Source organism: Phocoena sinus, chromosome 8, assembly GCF_008692025.1.
Source record: "Phocoena sinus isolate mPhoSin1 chromosome 8, mPhoSin1.pri, whole genome shotgun sequence".
Classification (NCBI taxonomy): domain Eukaryota; kingdom Metazoa; phylum Chordata; class Mammalia; order Artiodactyla; family Phocoenidae; genus Phocoena; species Phocoena sinus.
The window spans coordinates 19225251-19250320 of NC_045770.1; the positions used below are offsets into that span (position 1 = coordinate 19225251).

At 41.7% G+C, this 25070-nt stretch overlaps 1 protein-coding gene across 9 annotated transcripts in view; it reads right to left on the bottom strand.

The window, feature by feature from the left end:
- NCAM1 (neural cell adhesion molecule 1) overlaps nucleotides 1-21605 on the bottom strand; it is a 325913-nt gene extending 304308 nt beyond the window's left edge. For 5 of the 9 annotated variants that reach the window (XM_032639644.1, XM_032639642.1, XM_032639648.1 and 2 more), the window contains exon 1: nucleotides 21334-21528. In XM_032639644.1, coding sequence (XP_032495535.1) covers nucleotides 21334-21385 — 52 coding nt within the window. In that variant the 5' untranslated portion in view covers nucleotides 21386-21528. Of the gene's footprint in view, nucleotides 1-21333 lie in introns of all 9 variants that reach the window. The other 4 variants (XM_032639641.1, XM_032639643.1, XM_032639645.1 and 1 more) reach the window with 4 other exon arrangements.
- Between the last annotated feature and the right edge of the window lie 3465 nt (nucleotides 21606-25070).

Below are 25070 nucleotides of genomic sequence, written 5' to 3' on the forward strand. Positions count from 1 at the left end.
TGTGTGTGTGTGTGTGTGTGTGTGTGTATCAGCTTTACTGAGATATAATTCACATATCATACAATTAACCCAAATGGACTATACAATTCAATGTTTTTAGTATATTCACAGCTGTCCAACCATAATCACAATCTGTCTTATTTTAAAACATTTCATCACCCCTCCCCAAAAAACCCATACACATCAGCAAGTCACTTCCCGTTTCCCTCCAACCCTCCAGGCCTAGGCAGCCATGAATCTGTTTTCTATCTTCATGGATTTTCCTATCCTGGACATTTCAGATAAATGGAATCATACAATATGTGGTCTTTTGTGTTTGGCTTCTTTCACTTGGTATAATGTTTTCAAGGCTCATTCATGTTATAGTATGTATCAGTACTTCATCCTTTTTATTTCTGAGTAACACTACATTGTATGGATACACCACATTTTCTTTACCCATTTATCAGTAAATGGACATTTCCGTTGCTTCTATTTTTTTAATGGTTCTTTTTTTAATCTCCCTATTTTATTTTTTAATATTTATTTATTTGGCCACGCCAGGTGTCTTAGTTGCGTCATGTGGGATCTTCAGCTGTGGTATGCGGGATCTTTAGTTGCAACATGTGGGATCTAGTTCCCTGACCAGGGACTGAACCCAAGCCCCCTGCATTGGGAGTGCAGAGTCTTAGCCACTGGAGGACCAGGGAAGCCCCAGTTGCTTCTATTTTTGACTATTATTAATAATGCTGCTATGAACCTTTGTGTACAAGTTTTGGTACAGATGTATGTGTACACTTAGAAGAGTGAAACTGCTGGATCATGCAGTAACTTTATTTAAGATCTGCCAGGTTACTTTCCAAAGGAGCTGCACCGTTTTACCTTCCCACCCGCAGTGTATGGTGGTTCCAATTTCTTCACATCATTGCTAACATTGTTATTATCTGTCTTTAAGTATACTTGATTGATTTACAGTATTATATTAGTTTCAAGTGTACAGCACAGTGATTCAGCATTTTTGCAGATTATATTCCAGTATAGGTTATTGCAAGATAATGGCTATAATTCCCTGTGCTATATAATATATCCCTGTTGCTTATCTATTTTATACATAGTAGTTTGTATCTCTCAATCCCATACCCCTAATTTGTCCCTCTCCCCTTTGGTAACCAAAAGTTTGTTTTCTATGTCTGTAAGTCTGCTTCTGTTTTGCATATACAGTCATTTGTATTATTTTTTAGATTCCACATATAAGCGAGATCGTGCGGTATTTGTCTTACTCTGACTTATTTCACTGGGCATGATATTGTCTAGGTCCATCCTAGTGAGGGTGAAGTAGTATCTCATTGTGGTTTTGATTTGCATTTCCCTGATGGCTAATTATGCCAAGTATATTTCCTGTGCCTATTGGTCACTTTTAGATTAGCTCTGGGTTTTCATAGATGCCTTTTATCAGACTGAGATAGTTCTTCCTATTCCTAGTTTATTGAGTGCTTATATCATGAAGAGGTGTCACACTTTGTCAAATGCTTTTTCAGCCTCTACTGGTCCCACTTTTTCAAACTACATCTTGGCTCCTGACATTCTTTAGAATAACAACCCAAACACACACTAAATGTGTCTATGAAATATTCTGCATGAGCCCCAATTAAACACAATTTCCATAGACATGAATATTGCAGGAAGCAATTCAAATAAAATAAATGGTATCATCAGAGGATCTGTGTTCAACTGTCAAATAACCAAATCTGTACAATATTGAAGAAGGCAATAAAAAGGACTTACACTGAAGCCAAATACACCAAAGGCAAGTAAAACCTGCGTACAACTTTTTTTTTTTTTTTTTTTTTTTTTTTTTTTTTTGTGGTACGCGGGCCTCTCACCGCTGCGGCCTCTCCCGCTGCGGAGCACAGGCTCCGGACGCGCAGGCCCAGCGGCCACGGGTCACGGGCCCAGCCGCTCCGCGGCATGCGGGATCCTCCCGGACCGGGGCACGAACCCGCGTCCCCTGCATCGGCAGGCGGACTCCCAACCACTGCGCCACCAGGGAAGCCCTGCGTACAACTTTTTAAATCAGTTAACCACCTGCTAATATTCAACAAAACCATTTAGAATAATAAGCTTTGTCTCTATGATTACACATAATCATTTTGTCAAAAGATGTGTACACAGATAATGGCACATTCCCTCCCTTGTAAAATTCAAAGTCTAATTGGGAATGCCATAGACTGTGCAGAATTTTTTTTAAGATGCTAAAAACAAGTAAAGGATACTAAACCAACCTAAAGTAACAGACCGCCAAAATAACTAATGTACATGTCAAGGTTCTGGAAACTATACTGGCTCACAAGGCTGGTGCCAGCTAGAACTGACTAGAATTAGGAGATCAGGAAAAGCCTTCAGGGAGATGTGTTTGGCCAGGGAAGGAGAGAAACACAGATGAACTAAAAGTAGCTCACCTAATAATGAGATCTTATTAAGAGAAAGCCTCAATAACATTAAGAACATTTCTGCTGCTTATTCTCAGTGTTTATTTTTAACCAATGAGTCTGAAAATACAATGAAGCAAAGATGCCATTATTAAAATAATTTCAAAGAAATCACTTAAAATCAATTTGGGGGGCAAATTATACCTGCAAGGTGTTAACTAAATAACACATTTTCTCAAAAACATGCTACTACATAATTCACTTAATTTTATACTATGTATCTCTACCCTACACCCCAAAACATAAACACTAAGACGCAGACGTTTTTTGTTCATGTTTAATCCCCCTGAGATTTCCAATATTATAAATATCGCCAAAATCTCAATTTAACTCTTTTGGGATTCAGAACAAGTTCTTGGAAAACTACAGAGATCTACAGGGGCATCAGTTGCATCCAAGGAAGATGAGGCCTCTCCTCTTCACCCCAATGTTCAGGATCCTAACCCACTGGGGTTGCACCACATGAAATGCAGTGGGCAAAAGGGACTCTTCTTCCACAAAACACTGCACTAATTCTCCAGCATTCAGCTTCTCCACTTGAATGGAATAAAAACCCTTTTGACAACAACAATTACAATCCCCCCATTTTTTTCTCAGGCACACTATTGGACTTCTTGGTGCATACACAATGCAAATAAGGCAAGCTTCCTTTCACAGAGTGATTAATATGCAACGACAGCCTGCTTTTTTAGGAGGATGTGAAGAACCACCAACAAGCTTTTCTAAACCCAGAGGTTTCGACAATTATTTCCGCTGTTTATTTTTAAACAGATTACACAATAACAATAATGCCAAGTGCTTTAGCTCTAATTTGCCAATATTTTGTAAACAATGACAATTTAGATTTTGAAACTTTTTGTATTATATTTAAGTTTATGGTCAACCATGGATGCCAATATATTAATTTTTTTCCCCCAAATCTAGGAAACTCACTTGTGTGAAACAGGATTCAAGCTATACCTTCTTTTCAAGAAACAGCACTTCATTTTTTGTTGTTGTTTTTTTTTGTTTTGTTTTGTTTTTTTTGTGGCACGCGGGCCTCTCACTGTTGTGGCGTCTCCCGTTGCGGAGCACAGGCTCCGGACACGCAGGCTCAGCGGCCATGGCTCACGGGCCCAGCCACTCCTTCCCGGACCAGGGCATGAACCCGTGTCCCCTGCATCGTCAGGCGGACTCTCAACCACTGCCCCACCAGGGAAGCCCAGCACTTCATTTTTAAATAGCAAGACCTGACTGGCATATACCTTTGGCAAACTCGTGATTTTAAAAATTTATTATAAATTCCAAAATAAGACTAAGAAATTACATTTTAATGGTAACCCATCTAACTTATATGTGTGTGCCTTTATAAAACTTACGATTTTTACAAACTATTGTTAAATTCAATATAAGGCTAAGGCTATGTTTTGATAGAAAATTAAATGGAATTTGTTCAATAAAACAATATCACAAAGAAAATGGAATCTACAGATTGCGTACATATGCACATTTAATCTCAAAATAATTTAGGAAGCATTTCTAATGTTTCTTTGGTGACTTCTACCAAAGTTTCCAAGAAAATGCAAACTAGCAGATATAATATTAGACTTTCCTTACTAAAAATTTTACTTGTGTCTCTTTTTTTTGGGGGGTGGTCTATCTCCATCTACCTAGTCTCAGGAAGAGATTCCAATCATACAACTACTTGACTTTCCCGCCTAATATTTCAAACCAAAAAAATCATCAACAACTCAAATGTTTTGCTCTGGATATGAATTTTTCTATTCAATGTATTAAACGTCAAAATGTAAATTTGATTTTTATGTTCATTTTTTTAAAAAACCTCTATAGTTAGAGTTTTAAGACACGATGTTATATATGGATGAGACTTTTGGCTTCAAATTGAATTTCAGTCAAAATATTTCAAAATTATATGTAGGTCAATACTAATTATGGCCTAAATCAAATCCATCTTCTTGCCAATAGACCCAAATCCCAGGGCATGTGATGACAGGACAAGAGGAGTTGATTGTGACACCTGCATATCATCAGTTTTCTTCTAGGATAGATAAGAGCATCATTTCAGGGACATCAGCAAGTCACTCAAGTTGTTTCCTTGTGAAGTTGGAGTGTCTAGCTAGTGCGAGTCCCTTACCTGCCCAGATTCTCCAGACATCACCAGATACGTAACCAACCCCATATTTACCACCACCATATTCACTGTAGGTTTACACTGTTTTCTTCTTTTGTACCTTTAAATTCCAAGTTAAGAAGTTTGTAGTTACAGAAGAAACAGATGAATTTATTTGTTCTAGTCTATAAGTAAATAAAAAGATGAAAGTGAAGACTAAATTAACAGTGGAACTCCTCATTTTAAATCTCTCCTGTTGAGTTAGTTAAAAGAGAATACAATTTTAAACCCACTCATTACAAACAAAAAGTTTAATATTTAGAAACTCATACCTACATTGTTAAAATAATTATACATACTTATAATTTATGTTTGCTGAAAATATACCGCACTAAACACTGATTGTTATGGTATGTAAATAATACAATGTAAATGCCCGAGGTTGTCTGTGATAGCTATTCTCTTAATATTGAACAGGGCAGCAAAAATATAACAGAGTAATATATCGATTTACCTCCCAGTGACTTCAAAATTGTCTGGTGTAAATATCTCTAGAAAACCAAATAATAAATGATTATCCAGGTTTCTTATTTAGACACAAAACTACTCTCCAATACCTAAATCAATTAATGTGTGAAATCTTTATCTTCTAAAAAATAATGCCTGATAATGGCTGTGAAGAACTATAAACCATAAATATATTCTTTTATGAGAAGGGAGGAAGGGGAATGAACGGTCTGCATGACCAGTTATCTTAATTGAGCCTGACCAGTAATTTAAATTCTGATTCCAAAACCAATTTAGCTGAAAATGACCTCAAACTGTAATCAAGGGCAGTTAATGGACTCATTTTCAATCTCTTATCTTCAAAGAATATCATACAATGTCCCTTTTTTGCTTCATTATGACAGATGGTTTTCTTGGATGAAAATTTTAAACATGTCATGAGTAACTATAAGTTACATACACAAAAGGGAAAACCTGAGAAAGGAATAAATAACTCTCGGTTAGCTTTTTTCTGACACTTCAAGGTTGTCTTTGGTGTCATTCCACAGGAATAAATATTACAAATGTAACCAAAAACAGTTCAGAAAGTAGTTTAGAATTTTTTACGAAACTATTGAATTCATTCATCTTAGACAAACTACACAGAACATAGTAGTTATTCCGTAAGTACTAAATTAAGTGAATGTTTCTGCTACCCAACAAGTCTGGGACACAGCCATTTGCAAATGTGTTCGTGAAACTGCTCTTATTCTGGTTTGCAGCATCACTGCCAAGCCCATGTCTTTATATCCAAAAAAATGTGGGATCTCAGGCCACCCTGGCATCTTCTGAGGGCTCCTTAGTTCAGAAAAGGTTCTTCAACAATCTGAGACAGGCCCTAACTCCCTGAATTGTCAATTCCCTTGAAGTTGCCTTAACATTCATCTTCTTAGGTCTTTGCCTTTGATGCACCCCTGGAGCCTTTACCCTTTCCTTTAAGAACTGTGCAAGCTTCTTCCAATCTCAAAAATTCCATACTAAACCACGTGAGATAAAAGATTTCAAAAATAGGCTTTGACTTGTAGCAATTATGAACACTGAAAGAGACAGGTCACCAGAGGGTTCTCACAGTCTGCTCCAAAATTAAAACTCACAATTCCTCTTACCACACGCCTTCTCACACTACTAACTTCAACCCAACACACACACACGTGTACACACACACACACATACACACACATACCCCATAGGAGGGTTGCAGCCATTTATCTTATCTCCCATCCTGCACTCTTCTTCACGCCAGTAAAAGACTGCATTTTTATTAATGGAGAGTTAAATCACAGGGACTCTGCTCTTGGGGATACCAGGCATTGTTGAGGTCAGAGTGCCCCACTGCAAACAGGAGGATTAAATGAAATCTTGACAACTGAATAAAATACCCCCAAACCATTTCTCCCACTCAGCTTAGAGAAAAAGAACAGTCAGAATACTTATACCCTATAATTTGCAAAATGTTGGATTCTCTTCAGCTGATCAGCACGAGACAAAACACAGGTACTAATGAGTGGATGCAGACGTCCCCCACCCAAGGGACCGGATCTCTGCAGAATCACTCTGCGGCGAAGCCCACCCACATGGAGCTTCCCCACAGCTTTTCAGTGTCTCACCTTTAATTACCAATAGACAGCCAGGGACCATTAGAATTTCAGAAATGAAATGAGAGAATATGAAACACAGCAGAGATACTAAACCCAACAATAAAGAGGAATTCAAAGGAAAAAGAGACAATACAGGACACAGGAAAATTTTCTAAAATACTCAGCAATATAAAGATTATTGCATCAAGAAACAAGACGAGGGTGCTACCAAAGAAACATCAAGACCACATAAAAGCTCTTAGAAATGTTTAATATATGCTTATATAGTTATGTGTTTTATATGGTATATATGTCAGCTGAATATAAAATTCAATAGAAATATTGGCAAAAAACTGAGAAAACCTCCCAGAAAATAAGGGATGGGGCCTGATGAGACAAAGAAATAAATAGTAAGAGATAGAAGATAAGTAAAGTCGGATAATCAATCCAATTTCTGAGTAAGAGTTCCAGAAAAAGAAATTTAAAAGATATGAAAAAGCAAATAAATGAGGTAGGACCATTTCTCTGCACTGAATGACATGAATTTCCAGATTAAAATGGCCCACTGAGAATCTACCCCAATAAATGAAAACAGACCTACATCAAGGCACATCATAATGAAATTTCAGAACACTATAAAGAAAAAATCCTAAAGTCTTCTATAGGAGAAGTAAACAAGTTTCATACAAATTATCAGGAATTAGAATGCACTGGATTTCACAAATGCAACACAGAAAGCTAGAAAACCTGGAGGAACACCTTCAAAACTCTCAGGGAAAACAATTTCCAATGTACAGAATTATATATCAGGCAAATATAAATTAACTGCCACCAGCCTAGAAAACTTATAGTCTAGACTGAAAAAAAAGGGTTAGGTCTAGGATACATGTCTGAGAGGAAGAAAAAAATAACCATGTTTTAACATATTGAGAGGGGATATATACTTCAGTTTGAGAACTTGACCATGAATTAATGATGGGTATGTAGAAAACTAAGCTAAAGAAAATTGAGGCCATAATAAACTCTAAAACAATCCAGAAAACTGTAGAAGGAATAAAATCATAGCATACATAAGGCTCAGCTGTGAAAAATATTTACTTGGTCATAATAATGTAAACATTAAATATTGGTTTAACCAAAAATAGAAAAATTGCTATATTGGGAGGCCAAGGTAAAGGAAGTAGGAGGTGGTGGGCAGTGCGTACAGGAAAAAGTCAATAAATAATACCTGAGACAGAAAATTAAGAAAGTATAAATATGGAGATAAAAAATGTGGAAGCAGCTAAAGGAGTAGAAAGTGGTTACTTTAGGGGAGTCAAAATCAATTGTTGGAGGGGTAAGAAGGAGTATAAAGGGTTGGGGAAGGGGGCTAATGCTTTTTGTTACAAGTCTTATAAAACTGACTGGTTTTTTTTGTGTTTTGTTTTTTGTTTTTGTGGTATGCGGGCCTCTCACTGTTGTGGCCTCTCCCGTCGAGGAGCACAGGCTCCGGACACGCAGGCTCAGCGGCCATGGCTCACGGTCCCAGCCGCTCCGTGGCATGTGGGATCTTCCCGGACTGGGGCACGAACCCGTGTCCTCTGCATTGGCAGGCGGACTCTCAACCACTGCGCCACCAGGGAAGCCCAAAACTGACTTTTTAAACATGGACATTTCATTCTGCTAAAAGTAAAAAACTCAAGAAAGAAGGGAGGCATGACAACCAATTAAGTCCAATTGCTTGACTAGGATCTTTAATCTCAAGATATATTTAGTATAACTTAGCAGAGAAGAAACAAACTAGCTGGCCCACCTTATCTGAATGGTAAATAAATAGCTATGGGCTTCAAGCCAAGCTGAGAAGCCAAACAGTATAACGAAGTCACTTTATAAGAATGAAATATGAAATCTCCTTTGTCCTAAATCCTTGGGGATTAGAATGTGTCATGAGTAGATTTTCCAGATGAGTAACACTAACTACATTGCCTCTTTCATTGCCATTGGTGAAGATAATGGTATCTACGTTTGTTTGATTTATTTTTCCAACTATATGGAGAAACAGTCCTAACTCCTTTAGCACCTAGTACAGAGCTGAACACTAAAGACACATGCTGAATAACTGTGTCCATATAATTGTTGCCTGCTGCTTGAAAATGAGGTTTAGTCGTAAATAGGCATTATTTATACTACACTGTGTGAGAGACATTCCCTTGGCATTTGTGTTGTATAGGGCTTCCTTTTAAGCCAAACACTAAACGGCTAAGACCGACATGCTTTTTTGTGTTCTTGGGTCTGATTCATAATTTTTCCATCCATTCAAAGTTACTACATCTTCTTACCATCAGTGTACCTGTACCTAGTGGTCATGTTTCATTTGATTCTAATCTGAATCTAGGAATCTTTATAAATGTGGTAGAATCTAGGAAATTAATTAAGAATATATGGGCTCTTTGTGAATAAAGGTTTAAGGGCTTTTAGGGCTTCCCTATGAGTCAAGTGTGTACAATCCAGTGCATGGGCTTTGGGGATATGTATTTTGGCCATCTAGAGGCTGAATTCCTTCACTTCTTCACTTTTTCCCTTAATTCTTCATTCTTCATGTTCCAAAATATAAAGGTTGCCACACAAATGACTTCCATCTTAATCAAGTATCACCAGTAGGTTCTTTATCAGCAACCATTACTTCAAATATTATGGCTCCACCATTGACAGATTTAATATTAACTCTATGCAAATAGAAAACAGAATCTATACAAACCAATTTGTTTTTTAAACTTCCACTTTTCTCAAAATCAAGATGACTTTGCTTTCATGGAAGGTAAAGCAGCTAAGCAATCAGCCACAGCATTTCCAACTCAGCTGCAACTCATGGTGAGTTCAATGCTGAACTCTCAGAGGATGAAAAATAAATGGAAAATTTGTGATTCTAATTATAATCAATATCTAAGTCCAGCACTAACTGTACACCCCTTCACTGTGAACTTTAGCAGAAAGAAGGGAAATGGGGAAAAAATGACTTGAGTTTACTATGTGCCAGACAGTTGTATAAATTACCTCATTTTGTCCTCACAACAGCACTTTTAGGTGGGTATTATTATCCCTGTCTCACACATAAATAAACTGAGTGTTGCAGAGATTAAATTACTGGATCAAGGCCATGGACAGCAGGAGAGCCACCTTTCAAAATCAAGTTTGATATAAAAGACCTACAGAGAGCCCCCTAAAGTATGCACTGCCGCTAAAACACCAAAAAGAGAGACTAAATTAAGAAAGGAAGATATTGGGGGTGGGTGGGGAGGAAGGTCCAAGAGGGAGGGGATATATATTTATACATATAGCTGATTCACTTCGTTGTACAGGAGAAACTAACACAACATTGTAAAGCAACTATACCCCAATTTTAAAAAAAGGAAGATAATTTATAACTATAACTTAAATCAAAGTGTTTGTATTGAATTTAGATCTTCTCATGCTCAGGATAGCAGACCTTTAAGGTTTCCATTTGTGCCCTAAATCTAAATATCATACAGCAACTGCAGCTTAACTGGTGACTGGCAGTGTCTCACGTGGACAGAATGGACACTTGCAGATGAAATATGAATAAAAGAACATTAGAAAAGTGGTCAATCTCAACCATTTCCACTCTTTTGCTGATTTGATCAAAGCAATGCATCCAATATGTGACAGGCAGAACAGACTTCAAAAGATTTTGCAAGAAAAGTAATGACTAATGGGCATGGGATTTCTTTGGCAATAATAAAAATGTTTTGAAATTTTTTAAAAGGTAGGTGCATTGCCTCGCCAACCTCTTCTGGCTCTCTCCCTCAGTGTGCAGGTACATGTGCCCAGATGGCCCTCAGCTTAAAGCCTTCCCAACGAACACCTCTTCTCCCCCTCTTTTTGGTCAAGTGCCCAGGATATCAGCTCTTACTCAGTCTTTGATTCTAAGAACTCGAATTTCACCATCCAACTGAAATTATTCTAATAACACCACTCTCCTCCAAATCCAAAGATGCTACTTGAGTCTCATCCTCCTTATACTCTTACCTACCTCTTTTTTACTGCACTATTTGTTTTGCAATCTGAACATAAAGCTCATTAGAGAAAGCTCAGATAGTATAAAAATTAATCTTCTTCCAGTCTTAAGAAGTGAAAGAGATTTTTTAAAACAAAATTGGGATCGTGCTTATAAATACTATTTGTTTCCAACTCTTCCACTTAACATTATCATCCTTCTCTAACCTAGGCATTCATACCACGAGGCTCTGGTTACCTTTTTTTGTTCAATATCACTTTCTAAATTATGGACAAGGTACCATTCTAGATGCTACATAAACACAACAACATAAATACTTCGGGTGTGATAAAGACTCCACAATGTATGTGTTCTAATTCATGGTGTTTTCTCTCCACCAAAAGAGGATAAAAATATAGACTACTATGACTCTCAGTCTTCTTGGTCTCCTTAGCTGGGCTTCCTTCCAAACACACAAGTAAGGTACCTCATCCACGCTAAATCCTTCCTTTACAACCTCCTTCAGAGCTCACTTACACTGAGAAGAGTTCCAATCTCCCCTGGTGCACAGGTAATCTTTATCCTGCCTCGACAATCTTAGCCACATTTCTAGCTTTAAATGCCACCCGGTATTCCCAGTTGTCTTTTCTTTCTCCACTAGACAGTAAGCTCTCTTGCTATCAAGGAATTGTACTTGAGAGTTCTGGGGTTTTGTTTTACATCTGCAGCTAACAGATTTCGGAGATGCTCAGTAAGTATTTTCACTGTCACTACTTCTCTTCTCGCTCTCCCCCAAAACCCATTAAATCTCTATCCTGTCCCTTCTCTGCACTACAGATAGTTTTACCTTTTCTCTAGTCCTACATTCCTCCATCTATGAGGATTAGCTTTCTAACTTTTTTGACCTGAGTCATAACATGATATATGTTTTCCATCACAACCGGGTCAACAAAAGTTTAACAAAACAATACCTACCCTCACTACATAAGACACACTCTCTTTTCTATTCTATTCCATTCCTTCTTTCTTCCTTTTATTCCTTCCTTCTTTTTAATGCTAGTGGAAGCCAACTGAATAGATTTCACCACCCACGGCTGAAAAATGCTGACCTGCAGACAAGTTAAGACACTAGGATGTCCAAATTTTTTCTAAAACCTAATGTGTATAAAACTGAGGTTATCCATTTTTCACCCAAGGTAACCCCTCTTCTCCGTTCCCCGTCATACTGACAGTACCATGATTATTTCATTACCTTGGGTTTGTAGCTTCAAATTATTTCTCTCTCTCAGCCAGCTACCATTTTGGACCTATCATCTAGCTCTTCTGGTTGATTTGTCATCTCCAACATGTCAGCTGTGTGTGTCCTTTTTATCCTTATCCAAAGCCATTACAAGTGTATCTGTTCTTTAAAATATATCGCAGTTGGATTTCTTTAACAAGCCCCTCTGATATATAGAATTTAATTTTTATAAGACTTTCCAGCTACGTTGTCTATTAATAAAAGATAGAGTTGTGAAGTGTTTTGGTTTGCAGTGCATTCACATACATTATTTTATTTGCTTCTCCTACTCAAATGAGGAAATTACAGTTCGAAGATATTAAGTGACTCACACAGATTCACTAGGCAGTTGGTGGCAGAGTGAAATCTTGAACCCAAATCTTTTTAATCTAAGCCCAACAGTTCATTTCCCCACATACACATCTTCCTACCCCATAAAGCAAAAGACTTTCATTAGACTTCACTGGCCTTCAAAGTGGCTTTAACTGGCTCTCCTATCTCCTAGCCTCTGGGTCCTCCATCATCTAGCTGATTTTTCATAATGCAGCAAAAATCCTTTTACCAACTCATGATTTTGTCCAGCCACTATAGTGGCTGCCGCATAAAACCAAAACTCCCCTTAAGGACTGCAACGATCTCTATTGATTTGCTCCTACTTAATTCTCTGCTAATTCCTAGCTGGCAACAAACACAGAGCCTAGCACAGCCGACATTCAATTGCTGTAGTTGACTATACTCTTAAATATTTTTTTAAATGATTTCTCTTACATCTCCAGCAGCACCCTCTCCTTTGCACAGCATTTAAAATTTTAATAAGATTTGTCCCAATATCCAGTCTGCTTTCATTGCTCTTCAATACCAATAATCCTCTACCTAGATGCTTCTCCTCCGACAGAGAGCTGGGTCCTTCCTCCTCTTATTTATCCTTATGTCCCCAGAGCTTCAGTTCAAGTACTAGCTCTGCCACATCTTTTTCCAAACATTTAAACCAACCAAGACAATTTTTGCCTTTCCGAACAATTCTCACAATTGTTACCTGTCTCCTTCCTTCTAGGCACTTATTCACATAGTACCTTTCAGGATTAAGTGTTTGAACAAATTAAGTGGTTTCTCCCCAGCCATCTGAAAGCCTCTGCAGGCCTGGTGTAACTTGCTTAAATGTATTTTGTTTTTCCCCTCAGCCTCCAGAACTCTGCACATCACATTCACAGCACACCCGTTTAATAAAGATTTCAAATAAAACCTCCATGCAGAGTGAACCTTTTAAAAGAAGGTATAGGTATATTGAGTACCTACAGCATATTACCTGTTTTACATATGTGATTTTATTTAAGCTCACCAAAATCCGTAAGGGAGGTGTCATTTTCTCCATCTTACACAGGGGAAGCGGGCTCAGAAGGGCAGCACCTTGCAGAATGTCAGTGACAGTGACCTCAGCCTAGACCTGTCAGACTCCAAAGCTCTTGATACTGCCCTCCATCTACCACTGCCCGCCTCACTTCCATCAGATCGGTCAGCCCAGAAGCCAAGCAAATTCACATTTGCTTGGCACGTATTCCAAGGCTATATGTATTCAAATTATCCTAACTTTAAAAAAGGATGAAATTCAGCCAACGAATGTTAAGTTATAGTCCCAGCTTCACCTGTGTAAATCACTTACCCCTTCTTAGACCCAGTTTCTATTTCAAGACCTAACACAATCTGCCCTTAGAGAACTGGTTTTTCTCCTCACGTCTGGCCACTTCTCCCCAGGTACCAACACTGTTCCCCAAACGTGACTGTATATATTCATATCTCCGTGTGTTGGTTCTGCTGAATCACCGCTTCTTCCTGTTCCACCCAGCGAAGGCAAACTGGTGCCCCACGCCCAGCTCACGGGAGCCCCAAGCAGGGTTAATTGCTTCCTTCCTTGTGCTCCAATGGCATTTAATTCATGTCTCTATTTGTAAGTAGAGTATGTCTCTCCCCAACACTAGATGGTGAGCTCTAGAAGCAGAGGCATATCTTACTTGACTTCATAACCCAAAACTGAGCACAATTCCTGAAACTATTTGACCATCACAAGGCTTCAGGAAGGTTCACTGAATTAAGGAAGTCAGGAATATCTGTTGTGATTCAACCAATGTTTGTTAAGTAGTCAATCAACTATGCCTTAAAACGAGAAGAGCGTCTGTCCTTCCTACTTCACAGAGAGTTCTTTAAATGTTACCTGCTCACTCGCTCAACTACCCAAAGAAAGATCTCCCCCCCGATAATCTCTCATAGCACCCTTCTCCTTTCCTTAGTTTTTAATGAGAATATATAATTATAAAGATGTGTGTGAATTACTTTGCTAATGTCTATATTCCTCCACACTATTAGACTAGAAGCTCTATATAGGGATGATGTATGTTTAGGTAACAGGGATGATGTTATGTTTAGTCTACCACTGTATCCCTAGCACCCGACACCCAGTAAGTGCTTGATAAATATTTACCGAATAAAAGATATGAAGATTAAAAGATATAATGCGTATCAAACACTCTGTGAATTGTGCAGTGATGATTAAGACACACTTACTGGGATTATATATTCAGTTTATTCCCTCTTTGATAGCTAAACCTTCGGTCTCTTCTCCAGTATCATATGCCTTTAGCTGGCAAACCTCTTCCTGCCTCACCAATAGGGCACTTATGTTTGACTCATTTGAATAATAATATCAATTACCTTATTTTATTCCAGTTTGTAATTTACAAAAAAATATCAGCAGTGAGACATATTAAATCACCTCAGATCTCACCTAAGATATTCTATAAAATAAAGGTCAAATAGCTTTTTCTTTTCAAAAATAACTTTGATTTTGATACATGGTTCTAATGTTCAAAGCAGCACACAACATTTACAAGGTACATGTTTAACACATTGGAACAATTAGCTTGTATTCTCAAGCGAGTGGGCCCAAGGAGACCAACACAGTTGCTACGGCAGGTCAGAAGTTTGCATGGGCTCCTCCGTTACACAGGGTCCTTCCAAGGCTCTGGGGGGGATGGGGACCTGATGACCTGTTCTAACGGTCGAAAGCAAGAGAGTACTGAATTTTCCTTAAAGAGGGCATTCAAAATTGTAGACCTTTTGGCCCCCATGAGACCCAGATGCATCCCTGTGCTAACGGCTTTCAACCTCATAAGGAGACCCCTTTCTCTCTGAAGTATTCATAACCCAACAAGACACGTAGGCATATTTAAAAACAGATTAAAAAAAAATCTCGTTCTCATCTTTGAAGTAGAGTTCCTATTACATTCTTTTTAAAGTCTGTCTAAAACAAGACCATTATGTCTGAATAATTATTTTTTCTAGACCCATATACACCCCTCCTTCTGCTTAATAAGCACAGCTCATGTACATTCGAAAATATTCACAAGATCTCTACCAAGTAGGTGTTACTAATTTTCCCATTCCACAGAAGAGGAAACAAACTTAGAGAAGGGAACCGACTTGCCCGGGATCAAAGAGCTAATAAAGGATCCGTGTGCCTGGGATTTCACCCTAGGGCCCTAGGCCGCTGGCCACACTTAATCTCTAGGCTCTCTTACTCACAGGGTTCCTTGACAGCAGAAATAGGTCATCACGGTGCTTTGTAATTCCCCACAGAGCTGATGATAAAAAGCTGGCACTCAACATATTTGATGAACTATTTAAGAGAATACCTATTGTAACCCAATCTCCAACAGTGCGATACCACTATGAATATTCCTAAATGGTGAGGTAATCAGATCTCTCAGGAATGATACAGGATGGAAAACAGGGCCAGATGTTGCCAGGGTTTGCAGCTTCAAATCAAAACTACTCAGGGAGAGTATCCAGTGGAATACAAGCTGTACAGAGGCCTTTCAAGTCATACCAGTGAGGCAATCTTTGAATTGAAAGGCAAGCATATTTACATATATCTGAGAGAACACGAATGCCTAACAGGTTTATTAAAATCTTTTTTTAACTCAAAAACACACATACACAACATAGACCAAATGTCTTGTCCTTCTAGTATAGTCCTCTTTGAGTGATTGCCTGGAAGCTAAATTAATCCCGCAGGAAGGGAAAAGTGTGTCTACCTAACTGAAGACAGTGAACTCAGTGGCTGCCTGCAGACATGGCCTAACAGTGTAATACAATGAAAGTGCCCGAAAAGCCGCCATTTGGCACCCAGGCCAACATCAAAAGGCAAGGCCCCTAATGAGGATCTTCAGCCAAGAGACAGCATTTCAACACCGTGAAATAAAAGAGTGTAATGGCACCACTGGCAACGCCAAATAATTTACGTCCCTCTACATCAGCAAATGGTTTTAAGGTTTGGCACCAAGAGGTAATAACAAAAAGGGCTAGAGTTGACGTGCCTCTGACCTTCAGATTGACTTCGGCATTGCACTGCTCTATAGTAGTAAGTACATCTACCTGGATTACGGATAATAGTTTCACTACGTGTTTTTTTCATATGAAAAACTTGGGATCTCACAGAGACCTATTCACTAGGACTCGGAGAGGTCCTTGGGCATTCGCTCTTCCTAAGAGGCTGTCTCTGAAAATATTGCTCAGAGACTCACCATTTGAAGAGATGTATAAAATTCTCCTCTGAATCGTATTATTTCTTCCTTTTTGACTAAAGGAATCTTAACCTTTAGTCTTCTTGATTCAAAGCTCAAAGAGCTATTATCATTACACGGCCTGTTGAGTCATGTTTTCAATTTCGTTTAATTTGTAACTCATTTTTAAGACTGGAAAAATGCTGTGTATAATTTCCTGTCACTTCTTTTAATGTTCCAAAAGTTTCTTAGCCTATATATCCGTTAGGTGACTAAACCAAAGAATCATCAGTTATGGAATTTACATTAAAATATTTATATTGACAGCATAAGACATGTGTGTGCTCGGAAGCTCAATACTTAAATAGTGCAGGAGAGCCTTTTTAAAATGTCTTTGTCTCCTCTCAGGGTGACGGTTCCCAGACGGACTGACGGGGGCAGGTGCCAGTCCCTTCTCTCCCCTCCCTGCCGATTGGTTCTGCTCTCCAGCACCACAAACCCAAGATCAGCAGGGAAAGTTCAAACCGTTCTTTAGCAACAGGTAGTCGATCACTTATTTTCCACCAAGACAGGAAGAACTGTCTGTAAAATATTTCTGGAGGTCTGCCAGCAGCACTGAAGTCCCTTTCAGTCTGGAAAGCAGCCCCAGTTCCGTAACTCTGAAGACCATAAACGTGGGGAATTCATCAAACTAATATTAAATAGAGGCTCTGTCGCCTTAAAAAATTCAGTGCTTGGATCAGAAATTCCAAAGCCTGTATTTCAAGCAGTGTAAAGTTTACAAGATGCTGTCTGTAATTTACAAAACTGAGTTCTGCAGCAAATAAAAACGCCTGTCATGTCTAAAGATTAGTATTTGAATGACGAAATGCTGCTATTTTGAAAGGCAATTAAGATGTTGTTCCCTATTAAGAAAAAATATAGATTACTTACATTAAATGACATATTACCTATTTGAGGAAATCAATTAATGATAAATGTATTCCAAAGTAAAGCACTTATGCAAAACTCAGAATTCGGGGTCCCAGTGACTAATTTTTCTCTCTTCCTACTGCCTTGACTAAACACCTACAGTCCTTGCAAACAGCACACCCACACCATAATTTTTTTTTGGCAAACAATTAGTGCCTTAGTTCTTGAACTATCAAGCTCGAGAAACAGTAGCCACTTAAATCAACAAACCCTTAGTTTAATCAATCAGCATAGAGACTTGGATGAACCTCCTTTATTAAACATGCATGTGTCCTGCTGTTTTCTGCTATTTTAATATTATTTTTTAAAAAACAGACCCTGGGTAAATGTATCTGGAAAGAAATCATCAAGTTCAGTGTGTTGGGGGAATACAGGGGGAGCTTCTTGAAAACAGATCCTGCGTAAAGGTATCTGGGAAGAAATCATCAAGTTCAGTGTGTTGGGGGAAGACAGGGGGAGCTTCTTGAAAACTGACTCTAAAAAACAATGTTAAGTGTTAGACTAATGAAAACTTAGCCCCAGTTGGCAGATCTTTAGAATCTTTGTAGTGGGAATAGCAACTCAAGAGCTATTAAACACGTGACAGGCCAAGCATCCACAATGTCTGGATTTTATTCTCTTTTCGTTTAATTCTGTTGAATTTTAAATAAAGTTTAGGTTATTTTCAATATTTTAAAATATGCTAATAGTTGTTGAAAGAAAATTAACTTTTCGGTTTTTGGACAGAGTTGTAAAAGGTTTCCCACATTCTTAAATATGGCTTTATTACATTCCATTAAATTTTGTTCAGAAAGATACATTACTGATATTAAAATGAAAACCAGTGAAAAAATAGAGCTCACCATAACTGTATTCATAGCGAACTCCGCTGAAACATACCTTAATTCGTTTAGTAAATGATATTATATATACTATAAATACAGCGCAAGCTAGTTTTTGGGTAGCAAATGTGTTCTTTGTTCTTAACCTGGTGCTACTTGTTAGAAAAGCAGTCCTGATCACTCCTTGACTCTTCCAAGTTAAACTGGCAGAGAGGATTATAAAATTATCAAATAAACGTATGACTTAACAACCATGCCAGATCATTCAAACAATTTTTCCACAAAACATCTAAAACTGCAGTTAGAATAAACTCAAATTTGCTGTGTAATTCCACAACGTTTCACTTTATTCCTAAGGAGCAGAAGACACCAAAATGACAAAGGGGCAGCAGACCTGATTCCTTTGGTATATTAAGGTGAGCACACCTTACATCTGAATTTTCATGTGCGCCCAGTGGAGCAGAGACTGAGCAACCATTGTCCCTGGAGACAACAGAACACTGCAGGCCAAACAACAACAACAAAACGTATGTGTGTGTGTTTTCGTTTTTATTTTCGTCCTGATCCTTTGACTTGAGCTCTACATTTTTTTTAAGCTATGGTAAAAACAATACTTTAATGGAAAATTATTTCTCTTTGGAAAACCGCTCAACTTCTTTCTTTTGTTAAGCAACCTTGTATGTGTTTCCCGTTCTGCCTTCTTCCCATCCTCACGTTACTAGGGCCACGAACGAGGACGCTTTCCTTCCAGAGAACACCGGTCAGAATGCCACCCTTGCCTGGGCAGCCTTGAATATCCAACCTGGGATTCCCTGGGGATCCCAACACCAAGAGTTACACACATCACGACGCTGTAAAGGACGTCTGGTCGATCCCCCCTAAAGGCCTACCAAAGATGAGGTCTCTACCGTTACGCCCCTATCTAGAAGAGAGGACATCCCAGACACACACCCCCGCGTGCAGTGCGGGGAAATCGCGCCCGGGAGTCCCACGGACACGATGGGAAAGGGCAGGCCCGGGCGGGGTACGGGATGCTGACCCGGGGACGTGGGCCAGTAGAGCGAGAAGCCAGCTGGGGTTGGCCGACCCCCCTCCCCTCCCCCTCACTGGGTTCCTCACCACCCCTGCCAAGGCCCCGCCCCCGGCCCGCCCAGAGCTTCGCCCCCTGCCCACTGGTCAGCGCACGCGTGTCGGTGCGCCCAGCCTCTGCGCCCTCCCAGGCAGTACGCTCCGGTCTGGACGGTTCCGCGGGCGTGTGTGTGCCAGAGGGGCGGGAGGGATGCTCCAAGTCGGCGTGAAGGAGGCACGAGTGGGGAAGCACGGGCGGGCCAGACCAGGAGGCCTCCCGGTAACCACCTCGACTCCATTTTATCTCCTCGGAAACTGGGCAGGCTGGGGACCCCGCCGCAGGGCGGGGTTCCTCCCGGCGGGGGGCGAGAGAGACCGTTACGCTGGAGCACCGGGAGACTGTCCTGGCAGCTCCCGGCCGCCACCCGCGCCGAAATAAAAGCCTCTCGCGGCTTCCCGCCCAGCCAGCCTCTCTCTGATTGGTCGCCATGGGAGGGACCCGAGTTAGCTGGAGGTGGCGGCGGAGCGCGGCTCTCGTGCCGCCCGGGGAGGGGTCGCGTTGGGTGCTCCCCGGCCCGCCCCGCGCGCTCCCCCACCCAGGTTCGGCCGTCTAGGGCAGCTCGAGCGGCAGCTGGCAGCGGCGGCCACAACGCAGAGACCCCTCCGCCCGGCTTTCCTCGGGCGCTTCCCAGCACACGCCCCCCACCGAGAATGTCTGCCCACCCCACCCAGCTCTCTCCGGTTCCTGTTCCTTTTCTTCCCCCTCCCCGTCCGTCAGCTCCAAAACGCAAATCCTGGGGTGGGGCGGGGCGGGGTGGGGCGGGGCGGGGCGGGGTGGGGTGGGGTGAGCAGCTGGAGGGAAGGGTGGGCACGCACTGAAGAATCTTACAGGGAGGCCGGGATGGAAATACCCCAAATGAAATAAACCTCCCTCCCTGCCGCCAAGGTTTTATGGGCGGCGGCGCAGCCCCCGCCACCCGCGGCAGCATCACTACTGTCTTCCTCCCAGCTCCTATTGTTTGCACTTTGCCAGGGTCAGGAACCTCGCCCAAAGAAAGGAGACTGGGGCGAGGTGTTTCGGGCGGCTACCTGCCATTCTTCTCTCGCACCACGCAACATGGGGCTCGCGGTGCGTGTGAAGGCACACACGCGCACACACGCGCGCACACACACACCAGGCAGACCCGATCACGCCCTCCTCGCCCTCCGCCCCTCCGCACTTCCTCCTGTCAAAACGCGGCGCTCGATCCTCCCATCCCTCCTTGCTCCGGGCCGAGAGCAGGCTTTGCAACTAACCAGATATTTGGCAAATGAAAAACTAACGTCATACCGACGGGGGTGCAACAACGGCCACACAGCCCTGAAATTCTGCCCATTTCGCCCCATTTTTCAAACCGTTATTCGGCCGGGGCGGGGAGTAAAGGCGCAAAGGCGGCGAGCCCCACTTTATTAGACCCGGGGAAATAACGATCGGGGGCGGCTGCCCCGGCCTTATTGTTCAGTCTTCGCGGAACCGGGGCTGACAAGCCCCTTCCCCACAGAACCCGAGCCTGTGCGGCTGCACCACCGAACCGCGGCCTCCCCCGCTCCGCCGCCCGCCACCGCCTTCGGGGATGGAGCGCTGCCCATCACCGGCGCGGCCGCAGCGTCCCGGGAGCGGGCTGCTCCGCTCCCAGCTCAGCGGGCACACAAAGTGGGAAGGGCGGGCGAGCTGGAGGGGCTCCTGGCGCTCTCTACGCGGGGAGGCTGCCCCAGTCCAGGCAGTCCGGGAGGGTTCGGGTGGGCAGCAAGGGCGACGCGCTCCTTCCTCAGCTCAACGAAAATGACCACTCTTAGCATTCCATGTAAAACCACCCCAAATAACAGCGTTCCTCGGGGGGAGGAGTGGGGGGGAGGGTGCAATTAGCAAATCAAATTGCGAATATTAATTTTGAAAATGTACCTGCAGTTCCCAGGAAAAACAAAGTCCAGATGAAATCCTTAGTTTGCAGCATTGTAATGTGCTGGCCGGGAGGGATGTTCTTGCCGCGGTAAATTCTCTGCCCCCCCCTCCCTTGCAGCGAGTGTGGACGGCGGCAGAGCAACAGACCTAGGGGCAGACAATTGCCAGGCTGAGTATTATTATTTTTGCAGAATTGTTTTCTGCCAGCCGCTGCCGAGCTGCGTTCACGCGCTGATCGGAGAATGAGTGACAGTCCCAGCCTCAGCACATTCGCAACTCGGAGATCCTTGCGCTGGCCCGGGTTCGCTTTGATGGAACTGGGGATGAGAGCGGGGGGCGGGGGTGAGAACCTCACTGTGTCCTTCCACCACGCCGGCCACAAATAGTGCCGAACATCAAGGAGGTAAGAGAGACAGGGGAGGCAGCTGCGGCCGCCTGCAAAACCCGGCGTGGAACTGCCGGAGGAGTCGGGCTCTTTCACAGGCAGTCTTCCAGGCAGAACTGGGATTTCTTCTTTTCACACTTCTCGCCTGTGCCTCCGCGGTCCTTGCTGCCATCCAGCCTTCCTTAATCAGGAAGGTAGGATACTTTAATAACTAGTAAATAATAAAAGTAAAATCTTGGGTTTGTGTAGGGTTTCAAAGTTGTCGAATCCTTCATTTAGATCCTAAGATCCTCGAATTATAAGGATAGCCTAGGACTTAGTTGTTTTAAGTGCAGGAAATTAGAAATTTGGAGAAGGAGGGGGATTGCTGTTGTTGGGTTTTGTTTGTTAATTTGTTTGTTTGTTTGTTTTATACTGGGTATGAAGTGTGCTCTCCCACAGAGAGGCAGCAGATCTCAGGGGAAGGAGGTGGGAAGCAACTTAAGTTAGAAGGAAAACGCAGATGTTTAGAAGGGATTTTCAGAAATAACTACAGGAAAATGTTTTCTTGTTTATAAATGCTGGAATCTGTGGTCTCTTTATAAAGATAACCAAGATTTTTTATGCAGGTTTTATGGTATAGGCACAATATTAAATAATATTTTCTTACAAGGGCATACAACCTCAATTCTTAAAGATTTTTTTTTTTTTTTTTAAACATCTTTATTGGGGCACAATTGCTCTACAATGGTGTGTTAGTTTCTGCTTTACAACAAAGTGAATCAGCTATACATACACACATGCTTAAAGATTTTAACATAGAATGTCACTGAGGTACCAACGCAAAGAGTTTCAATGAATCTTCCAGCTGTTATTTTAAACAGAAGAGGGTGGGGGAGCAAGGTGAAAATAAACATGTTTCAGCACCTGAGCAAGGTTTGAGTGTTTACGGAACAAAAGGTGAGGCAGAAAAAGGAGCTCACGGTGTCCTAGATGCTGGACTAGCCTACTAGCCTAGCACAGTGAAACCCTCCCAGAGGAAGGCTGCCTGTCTATGTTCAAAGCACCAATGCACCAACATCACCATGCACTCCATTTTTCTTTAAAGGTCAGACTCTCCACTGCTGTATCACTCTTTAAAAACCCATTCTCTGCTGGCTAACCAGCCAGTTACTGGAGAGGCTGGCACCCCTCCCCCTCCCCTCCTGTATACTAAACCCAGGTGGGCCAAACCAACAGGCTGAAATACAGGGGCCCCTGAAAAGTACTTCCTCCCCCAAATCTATCTTTCACAACATTTGTAATATTTCCCTCATACCGACTATAAATAATTTTAAAACACAGAGAAGTAGAAAGAATCCCACAGATTCCAGAGATACCCACAGATTTTCTAAGTCTTCTGTGTATGCATATGATTTTTATCACTGACATAGTGTAGCAGCACCTAACGTTTCATTATAAGCATTTTTCCAGTTTGTTAGAGTCCTTTGAAATCTTTTATAGCTATGTAGTATTTCTTCATATTGAGGGCTCGTCAATGGTTTCTCCACTATTTAGATTGTTTCCAGAGTTTAATAATATCAGTAATGTTTCTTGAACATCTTTTAGTAAGTATTTATTGAACAGCCACTGTATTTAGTCCTGTGCTGGGTACAGCGAACTATATAGTCGTTGTTGTTGTTTTTAATGGTTGCTGTATTTAGCATATTTGGCTTCAGACATGAGGTCCTGCTAACATGTAAAATTGCCACATTGGCCTGGTAAATGTGAGCGGGTAAATATATTAGACTCTTTCCTAAGGAAGAAGTTTTGATAGCAGGGAAAGATGGAGAGAACAGGCCTGAGGGGAAAGGGAAGAAAGTGAAGGTTGGGATACCCAACATAAATTTTTTCTGTTTCTAATTTTACCAAGAGTGAGAGACACACCCTTCTCTGCAAACCTCCCTCCCTGTAGCCCCTATCCATAGAACTAAAAGATTCCTTGCTATTTTTCTCCCCAAATGTCCCTATTTTTAGTTTTTTAATGTAGGCAGGTGTGGAAATCCTATCTCACTTCAGCATGACTGAATCCCCCCCCCAGCCCCTCCCTTCCCTGTGGGGCGGCTGCTCTCTGTTGTGATGATTCATTCTAGACCTCTGGTCCCCAGTCATTCCAGTCCACACTCCATGTATCTCTCCTGTGTTCTTTTAACAGGATCCGTCACTTGTGTCCAATTCGTCAGCTCTCCACTTGTCAGTGCCCACATCTGTGAGCTCTGGGTGTCAATCCTTTCCTGAACCTCACTTTGAAATGAGACAGAGCTGTGTCCCTCCCCAGACCTCTTTCCCCAGAGGGAGTCCCAGGCTGTCAGGCCCACATTAATGAGCATCTAGCGAGTGAACAACCAGGGGACTGAAGCAGAGGAAGGAGACACTCAGGACTGTTTTAGAGATTGGAGCTTCCCTAATAAAGCAGAGAATGGGCTATAAAATCAGCCACAGCAAGAAGACCAGCCAGGAAGTTATGACAGTGCTCTCCGGATGGGCTGGCAGGTCCTGATCCTAGGCAGTGGCCCTGGGGAAGGAAGCCAACAGGAGCACAGATGTGAGAAATATTTCCAAGACAAAAAACAGCAGAACTTTGGAACTTTCTGAAGATGGGGGTCTGAGGCAGGGGAAGAAATCAGAATTGCTTCCATTCATTCAACAAATACTTATTCAGTATCAACTAGGTGCCTGGCACTGCTCTAGACACTCAAGACATAGCAGTAGACAAAAGAGTATCTTTGCCTTCATGGACTTCTGTTCTTATGGGGAAGACAGAAATTAATCTACAGATATCTAGTATGTAGATGGTAATACGTGCAAAGGAGAGCAATAAAGAGGGGTACAGGGGTAGCGAGCTCTGTGGGGATTAGCATTTTGTACAGGGGAGCCGGGGGAAACATCTCTGATTCAGGGATATCTGGCAAAGATCTCAAGAAAGTAATGACTCCAAAGCTTCCAGTGTGGGCAATTAAGTAGCTGCTGGTAACCTTGACAGGGAGTAGAAGAGGAAGGGCAGACTTAGACAAGGTAATAAGCAAAGGAGCAATGGTGTCAGCTCTGGACACACTAATTCTGAGACGTTTGAGGGATATCCCAGTGGAGATGTACAGAAGACGAACAGTCGGATGGAGAGGAGCCTAGAGAACATTAATATTTAAGCCATGGGCAGACGGAACTGCCAAAGAAATAGTGAAAACACAGAGAGATAGAGAATTGGAATATTATAATGTCACCAACTCGAAAGGAGAAGAAAGTTTTGAAGTGGTCAAATAAGAAGGCTAAAAAGTTTCCTGGATTTGACCATTGGGAAGTCATGAGTGGTCTCTGAGAGAGCAGCATTCGTGGG